The sequence below is a fragment of the Asparagus officinalis genome, chromosome 2, assembly GCF_001876935.1.
Source record: "Asparagus officinalis chromosome 2, Aspof.V1, whole genome shotgun sequence".
Lineage (NCBI taxonomy): Eukaryota > Viridiplantae > Streptophyta > Magnoliopsida > Asparagales > Asparagaceae > Asparagus > Asparagus officinalis.
In genome coordinates, this window is record NC_033795.1 from 73,824,175 (window position 1) to 73,833,723 (window position 9,549).

Here is a 9,549-nt window from a genome sequence, read left to right on the forward strand (position 1 = left end):
CACCGCGATGTACCCGATCCAATTCGCCTTCTCGCTCCACAACCGCTGCTGCCACCTCGACTTCCTGAAGAAGTTCGGGAGTTCGTAGTTCGACGTCGCGTAGAGGTATCTGAAGACGGGGCCAGAATACGCAACCAGATACAGGGCGATTAGAATATTGACAGTAGATAACATATATTCTTGAAAAAAAAAAACACTGCTAAATACATACTTATATTTTTAGGTAATCATGTATATTGTATTTAAGAAAATCATTTGTGTAATAAGTTGCAGGAAAATTTCTTTTATTTATGCCCGTTTAATGAAGCCGCTAGTTTTGCAGAAAAAAACCCCTTACTTTTGGACAATTATCGGATAACACCTCAGGACTTCTAAAATATCACATATATACACACTCTAAGTGTAGGAAGGATTATTAGAAAACCCTCTTTAACTTAAAAGATTTTATTAGAGAACCATAAATTTAATGGTTTTTATTTTTTTATTTCTTTATTATTATTATTATTATTATTATTATTATTATTATTATTATTATTATTTTCTTGGAGAAAAACGTTGGCAACATGTTCTAGATCTATTCAAATAAAATTTCTAGAGTGGAACAATTTTTTTTATTTTAAAAAGAAACCATAATTCTATGACGGATCTACAAGAATAATGGAAGAAATCAAGAAAATAAACAAAAAGGCTACTACCTTGACAAATAAAAATTCATTAATGGATATAGAGATGGTGTTTTGTAAAAAAAAAAAGGATATTAGCCCACCATTTATATATAATGGTATGAAATTACTAAATCAAGTATAGAAATTTAAACTAAAAATCTATCAATATTGTTTATATTAAATTTTCTGTACTTTTCAAAATAGATAGAGACCATTATTTTTAATTACAATGATTATTTTCTGATTACCTGCTAATTTCATAGCCTGCATCAACCATCCCCAGACTCTGAAAGAACTTCCTCCTGTTATATTTACAACACCCGCAATACTTGGAGAAGGGATCAAAATCAAAGGCATCATAACAAGCCTGCGCCATCTCCCCATACCGGATCAGCTCCGACCGCAGAACTGGATCCATCGGATCCAACAACCCGGCCCAATCGTCCCGGCCCATGATCTCGGGCCATCGGTCAGCCAACCGGTACCCCGGCTGATGATCACGCTCCTCCAGCGTGAGCTCGTCGAGGTCCTCTTCCTCTTGGAGCTTGTCTTGCTGGAGCTCGGTGATCATGGAGGAGAGAGTGGACTCGTCCTTGGCGATGGCTTTGAGGGTGTGTTTTTTGTGGAGTTGGGTTTTGAGAGGGAGGGTCTGGGGTTGGGTTTTGGGTGAGGGGTTGAAGTTGAGTGATCCATTGAAGGGAGGAGAGAGCTTTGGGAGTGGGATCGCCATGGAGGAGTTTTGGAGCTTGAGGGTGTTGACAGAGGGAGAGCCAGGTGATCTATTAATTGTTTGACATTTATAGAGAGAGGGAGCTGTCTACTTGTCTTACACTATTTTTTGGGAGAGGGAAAATAGGAAGGGCAAAAAAAAAGTGAAAAAAAAAAAGAAAAAAATTGTGTCAAGGGCTTTAAATTTGCAAAATCAATGTGACCCAGCTATTGGTATTATTTTTCTTGTATAAAAGCTACAAATATGATGTCATTTTTTGTTGCGGCCCTTTGTACTATGCAAACTCAGCACTAAGGGAGTAAAATAAAAAAAATCCCCATTTATACCCCTCATAACACAACCCTCTAATGCAATCTCTCTCTCCCCCTCCCTCCCTTCCTCTCTCCCTCCTCCAATGGGCAAGATCTCATCTTTCCTTCGTCGCTACTGCATCTGATCCAAATACCCACTCGGATTCGAATCTGGATCCGCCTCAAGCTCTGTCACCGCCTTTTCCCCCTCTACCATCACCAACCTCGAGCATGTCTATAACAAATCTGATTCCAATAGAAACGACAAGATCTGCTTTTCCTAGATTGCCGCCATCTTCTTCTTCCTAGATGGCTAAGGCTGACTCCGCGGTGATGTGTTCCTGGAGTGTGATGGTTGCTCATTACTTGTTCCATGAAATGATTCACAGAACTTTAGTTTCGTGAAACACAATGGTTGCAGTTTAATGAGCAAGGAAATGAAGAAACAAAGTTGACTCATCACTTTCGGTGAAAATAGGCTCTTTCATCATACATATTTTAAGGGGTCAACTTACTCGTAATTGGATCCTAAGTGACCCAATCATTCAAATTTTTTTTGAGAAAGACTACATGGGCTCGTTAGAGCTAGGGTTTCCTTATGAAAACAACACAGATAATAGTTTCTGATTTGCTTGTGTTTGACTTTGTTGCATATTATCTTAATTTACTTGTTGTATGTTAAGTTTATAGACATATTGTTGGTGGAAAATTTGTAGTAAATAAAATAAAAGAAATTTGATTTGTATTCTCTCAATCTTAATTACAATTTAAAATCTGATTACAAAAGAGAAGAGACTTGATCTAAATTCTCCCCTTTGTTTAAGTCTGGGTTCTTCACGGTAGCGATGAGATGTCTCCCTCGAATGCTCGCGTCGAGTTTGCTTCTCGTTGACGATCCGAATGTCCTGTTTCACTGGAACAGTATCTTCTCCTCATGATTTAACGCGGTGAAGGACTTGCGTGACAAGTTTGAAACTCTAAATGAATTGATAACTCAGAGTGAGTTTAAACTCTTGAAAAGGAGTTGATTGATCTTAACCGTAATTGGTTAGACAAGCCAAGCACGAAGACAGCCCCAAGAATCTATTGCTAAGAAGATGATCCGAAGAAGCCAAACTCTAGATCTCTAAAATTCTCAAAGATCCAAAGATATCCCCCTCTCTCTCTCAAACTAAGCTAATTTTTTAGCTATTTATAGGCGATTAGGGGGTGTAACTGCCCCTAAAATCGCTCCTTTATGGAGCTAATGGGATGTAACTGTCCCCCTTAAATCACTCATGAGTGGAGTTGTGATCCCCTCAGATCGTGAGAAATGGTTTTAAAACCGTTCATCTCGTGTTTGAACGAGTAAACACAAAATCCGCGTTATGGCATGAATTCTGCGTCTAAACGCAGCGTCTGGAATCTTGTTTGCAGCGTCTGGAAGCTGCGTTTGTAGTATTTAGAAGCTGCGTTTGTAGTAATTTGGAAGCTGTGTTGGCAGCTTGTTGGAAGCTTGAAAGTTGCGTTTGCGGCCTAACATGAGCTGTATCCATGGGCTTGAGCTAGGTCAGCGATAGCTGATAAGGAGCTGCGTCTGTGGTTGAATTGACGCTGCGTCTTGATGCTGAAACGCGAGGAGGACTTCCGCGTCTTGGTTTGAGGAGACCGTTAATTTATAGTCTCTTTTTGACAGAACGTTGTAAAGATCGTCATTTTGTAATCTTTACCTCAGCTCTTTCATAACACAACCCTCTAATGCAATCTCTCTCTCCCCCTCCCTCCCTTCCTCTCTCCCTCCTCCAATGGGCAAGATCTCATCTTTCCTTCGTCGCTACTGCATCTGATCCAAATACCCACTCGGATTCGAATCTGGATCCGCCTCAAGCTCTGTCACCGCCTTTTCCCCCTCTACCATCACCAACCTCGAGCATGTCTATAACAAATCTGATTCCAATAGAAACGACAAGATCTGCTTTTCCTAGATTGCCGCCATCTTCTTCTTCCTAGATGGCTAAGGCTGACTCCGCGGTGATGTGTTCCTGGAGTGTGATGGTTGCTCATTACTTGTTCCATGAAATGATTCACAGAACTTTAGTTTCGTGAAACACAATGGTTGCAGTTTAATGAGCAAGGAAATGAAGAAACAAAGTTGACTCATCACTTTCGGTGAAAATAGGCTCTTTCATCATACATATTTTAAGGGGTCAACTTACTCGTAATTGGATCCTAAGTGACCCAATCATTCAAATTTTTTTTGAGAAAGACTACATGGGCTCGTTAGAGCTAGGGTTTCCTTATGAAAACAACACAGATAATAGTTTCTGATTTGCTTGTGTTTGACTTTGTTGCATATTATCTTAATTTACTTGTTGTATGTTAAGTTTATAGACATATTGTTGGTGGAAAATTTGTAGTAAATAAAATAAAAGAAATTTGATTTGTATTCTCTCAATCTTAATTACAATTTAAAATCTGATTACAAAAGAGAAGAGACTTGATCTAAATTCTCCCCTTTGTTTAAGTCTGGGTTCTTCACGGTAGCGATGAGATGTCTCCCTCGAATGCTCGCGTCGAGTTTGCTTCTCGTTGACGATCCGAATGTCCTGTTTCACTGGAACAGTATCTTCTCCTCATGATTTAACGCGGTGAAGGACTTGCGTGACAAGTTTGAAACTCTAAATGAATTGATAACTCAGAGTGAGTTTAAACTCTTGAAAAGGAGTTGATTGATCTTAACCGTAATTGGTTAGACAAGCCAAGCACGAAGACAGCCCCAAGAATCTATTGCTAAGAAGATGATCCGAAGAAGCCAAACTCTAGATCTCTAAAATTCTCAAAGATCCAAAGATATCCCCCTCTCTCTCTCAAACTAAGCTAATTTTTTAGCTATTTATAGGCGATTAGGGGGTGTAACTGCCCCTAAAATCGCTCCTTTATGGAGCTAATGGGATGTAACTGTCCCCCTTAAATCACTCATGAGTGGAGTTGTGATCCCCTCAGATCGTGAGAAATGGTTTTAAAACCGTTCATCTCGTGTTTGAACGAGTAAACACAAAATCCGCGTTATGGCATGAATTCTGCGTCTAAACGCAGCGTCTGGAATCTTGTTTGCAGCGTCTGGAAGCTGCGTTTGTAGTATTTAGAAGCTGCGTTTGTAGTAATTTGGAAGCTGTGTTGGCAGCTTGTTGGAAGCTTGAAAGTTGCGTTTGCGGCCTAACATGAGCTGTATCCATGGGCTTGAGCTAGGTCAGCGATAGCTGATAAGGAGCTGCGTCTGTGGTTGAATTGACGCTGCGTCTTGATGCTGAAACGCGAGGAGGACTTCCGCGTCTTGGTTTGAGGAGACCGTTAATTTATAGTCTCTTTTTGACAGAACGTTGTAAAGATCGTCATTTTGTAATCTTTACCTCAGCTCTTTGATATATGAGAGTCATCAGGTTATAACTCTTGCTGTTAATTGTGAAGACTATTGATCAGAGTTTTCATCAGTTATTGTAAAGGTCGTCAGATTGTAACCTTCATCGATCTACATGAAAGTCTTCAAATTATAGTCTTCTAGAAGCCGTCAAATTATAACTTCCATCATCGGTGTTTGATGGGGATTAACTATCTGCAGTAATTGTTAGACAGCCTACAGAACCCCCTCCAAAGTTTTCAAAAGTTCACGGTTGACTGGGACGAATTTTTAGAATACTTTGGATCTTAACTCTGATCTTGGAGCTGTTGATTCCTTGTCATAAGGAGTTGTTCTTTGCACCGAATACTTTGGATCTTAACTCTGATCTTGGAGCTGTTGATTCCTTGTCATAAGGAGTTGTTCTTTGCACCCGCTTCGAAGGCATCTTGGTTGAAGGGGATTCCTTGTCATAAGGAGTTGTTCTTTGCACCCGCTTCGAAGGCATCTTGGTTGAAGGGATTTTCCACGCAGGACCAGCGTGATGATGAGCATCAAATAGAAACTGTAGCGACGATACAAGCTACTCATGAACAGAAGCTATCAAACATCACATCACGGCTCACCTTCATTCAACTGATGGGCCCGCAAACATTCATAGGATTTTTGGTAAACCCTCAGCCATCAACGGATTTGATAAGTCTTTATCGACTACCGTTTGAGTCGGGCTAGCATATGAATTATTTAAATCCGTTTCACATGTAACATTGTGCTAAGAGAATGAACTCTCTTAGACTTGATACTATGATTTTGAATACATAGACTTTGTCATTTTTACGGGAAAGGACTAACCGACAATGCGTATTAGACGTAGACTTATCTCTAATTAGGGATTGAGATAAAGTCCCACATGCGTGTAAGGCATGGATTTTGGCATTATTAATAACGACCTTCCACGATGTTAAATACGTGAGCTTTTGTCCTTTTTACAGGAAAAGACTAACCGACAGCATGTATTAGATACAGACTTATCTCTATTTAGGGATCAAGATAAAATCCTCCAAACATAGATTCTGGTGTCTTTTTCACGAAGAAAGACTAACTAACAACGCGTGTTAGGGGTGTTTTCAGCAAAAGTTGACTTTGTTATGGAATTCATTATATCTTCGGTCGATTATAATAAATTCGAAAGAGATAGTCTTTTTATAAGACTTCTTTTACACAACAAAATAAAAATTACAACTCTTGAGAAAATAACACAAAAATCGTCTATCGATTCTTGTTTTGTGGGACTTTGCCTGTGCCGGGAGTGCTTTGACTCGTGGACCACCGAATAACAGATCGTGAAGGGGGCTTAATGATTCTTCCTTCGTTTATCGAAGTGAGAATTTGAAACGAAGATCTTATCAAAGTAAGATAGTCGTTCTTCTTAAGATCAAGTCAAAGCTCGAATCTCAATGAATCACACCAAGAACTCAAGTCTACTCTCTCTCTGCTCTGGATTGCTCTATCAAGTGCTCGATCCCCGTCAGAAATGACCCTAGGGGGGTATTTATAGCCTCAGAGAAATAACTGTAAAAACTCAACAAAACGATCAAATTAGGCTGCGAGACAGTGTTTACTGTCTCATTTTCGTCCACGATGTTTTCCAGGTCCTTAGCAGTTAATGGACACGTGTACGGCAGTTATCAAGGTGGTTTTTTACCATTTCAACACTGTCTCGCTGGCGAGACAGTAAATACTGTCTCGAAAAAGGCATATTCTTGGCAGTTTTCGCTATAACTGCCTTCCCACGTTTCAAACTCCGTTATTTTGGCAGTTATTCACGTGATTTTCGTCCACGATGTTTTCCAGGTCCTTAGCAGTTAATGGACACGTGTACGGCAGTTATCAAGGTGGTTTTTTACCATTTCAACACTGTCTCGCTGGCGAGACAGTAAACACTGTCTCGCTGCGAGACAGTAAAAGATTGTCTCGCTGTGAGACAGTAAAGACTGTCTCGCTGCGAGACAGTAAACACTGTCTCGCTTGTGAGACAGTAAAGACTGTCTCGCTGGCGAGACAGTTCATATCTGTCTTGATTTTCCAAAACAGTATGAGATCAATTCTTATGATTTTTTTGAGTGATCCTCTCTATGTTTGGGATATCTATTAGCATTTTTTAACGCCTACAGATACCCCCTCCAAAGTATTCCAGACTCATTCTTTTATAGAGGAGTCTGGGATACTTTGGATAAGATAGATTTACTTACGATCCCTTCAATGCTTGGTTGAGTAGATCGTGTAGAAGAATCTGTAAAATGGCTCCAGCTCTTGATCTCTTCATCCATTAGTCTATTCAGTTCTTTGTAGAATAGCTAATGCTTCTCCGGCACTGCGTTTATTGCTTGACCATTGTTGAGATCTTGAATTGAAGCTGGTATTTCCAGATTGATGCTTGTATGTCCCTTGAGAGTTCGTCAGGTTATCCTTAAGAATATTCAGATTAATATTCTCCAGAAACTGCCTGTCGAGTGTAGGAAAATAGTTTAGACTCGTGTACCTATTGGAGTATTCATGTGTGTTGAAACACCACATCAAAACAGTCGTTGCCATTTCATGATATGAGACAGCTCATACTGTCTTGTGGTGCGGGACAGTATATACTATCTTGCGGTGTGAGATAGTATATACTGTCTCGCGTTGCGAGACAGTATATGCTGTCTCGCTGTGCGAGACAGTATTTGCTGTCTCGCACGACGAGACAGTGAAGTCTGCCTCACTCGGCGAGTCGTGGTTATAAAACCCCGACTTAGGGTTTTTCAGAGGCTTTTCACGTCGGATTTTGGGTGATTTTTTGGCGATTTCCTGGGCGATTTTCTGTCAGTTTTCTGCTACTTCTTCTCCTCTTTGTTGCCGACTTGGGTAGAGCTTTGTTTGGGGAAGATTCCATTCGGATTTTGAAAAGTTCTTCTAGGTTTGTTCTCCCTCTCTTCTTTAAAATTTTTATTTTCTTTGACTTCAACCTTGCGTGCACTGTTTCGGCCCTATGTTGTGATATTTTGGTCAATTTCATGTTCAAAATCCTAACTTTCTCGTTGGATTTTACTGTAGCTTGTGTACTCATCATGTCGCCGCGTAGATCTCGCGTACCCCGTGATCGTTCGACTGTTCAGTCCCCTGAAGGGGCTGGTCCCGCTGCCGCTTCACATGGGGGTACACTTCTTTTACCCTTTCGCCAATATACATACTGTATTTTGTCAATTTCATATGTACATTACCATATTTGTATGCAGATCCTCGTTTGTATCCTTTGAGATACCTTCGAGAAGAGCCGGTATCCTCCTTTGAGGGGATCGACGCTTAAAAGTGCTTGTTTTGCTTGGACAAAACGCACTTCAGTACATACAGGGGTGATTTCATATCATCCCACGTGTGTTGAAAGGTTTTGATATGCCGTTATAATGCCCGTGCATAGTAACACATATCTCTTTTATACATGTGGTAGATAGGAAGTCGTCGCGCCTGTTATGGGGTGGCGATCATATCTTATGGAGTAAGATATATTGCCTTCTCTCAAAATTTTAGGACTATTCTTACACAATTTATGTGTATGTTTTCTTTATCAGTCCAATTTCCTTCTACCGTCTTTACTGTTAACGCGGTTACGGGCCAGAGTAGCGCTACCCACTCTTATTATGAGGGGCTCCCATTAATCGAATCAGCTCCCCAATTCAAGTCAGATTACAACGAAGGAGCCCGAGAATTGATTCAGCGAGGTAGTTGTCGTATTCTGTGACGGATAATTACGGACACCCCATTAATTTCGGAACGAGACTCGAATCAATGCATAAGGAAGCCAGACTTCTTATTTGGTGACTCCGTAAAAGATCCGAAGATCGTTGCCTGCAGGCCTGCACAGTGGTTGCATCAAAGTGGGTCATCATTCTTATATCTGCCCTGGATTCCTCGGGAGCATTCGCTTTTAAAGTTCAGAAACCTGTCCGTTGGACGTGAAATGTTCTGGAGGTTGACCGAAAACCACGAGCGTATTCACTGTGGTTTCATTGGGAAGGAGGCTACCCCGGGTTCCAGTGACAGAGCCTCTGTACGAGGACTTCATCCAGGTATCCTAGGCCAGGATAATATACCTCAGAATGAGACAGCTGCACAAGCAAATACTGTGAAGAACCGGTTAGCGGCGTCGGGAAAGAAATTGTTGGCCTTCTTGTTTTGATGATGTTTAACAAACAATTTATTACTAATGTTGTTTGTCTAGTATTTGTGTTTTCGTATTTATTGTAGACAAACAACGTAGTTGGAGGTTGGATGGATTGCGCCATAACGATCATATCCAATTGAGGTTGGAGGAATTGTGGAGTTAAGCATCGTACAATTCAAGTTCAAGATCAAGTTCAAGCTTCATCCGCACGTGTACCAAGTCGAGCTTAATTGAAGATCAAGATTGCTTGGGGAATGTAGTTTAGGATTTATATTATGTGTGTTAAA

At 40.6% G+C, this 9,549-nt stretch overlaps 1 protein-coding gene across 1 annotated transcript in view; it reads right to left on the reverse strand.

The window, feature by feature from the left end:
* Window positions 1-1,460, reverse strand: part of LOC109831604 (phospholipase A1-Igamma2, chloroplastic-like) — a 6,096-nt gene extending 4,636 nt beyond the window's left edge. Inside the window, exons 1-2 of the mRNA XM_020398959.1 lie at window positions 914-1,460; window positions 1-109 (exon numbers count right to left, since the gene is read on the reverse strand). The exon at window positions 1-109 is cut by the window's left edge and continues 143 nt beyond it. Coding sequence (XP_020254548.1) covers window positions 1-109; window positions 914-1,395 — 591 coding nt within the window. The 5' untranslated portion in view covers window positions 1,396-1,460. The remainder of the gene's footprint in view (window positions 110-913) is intronic.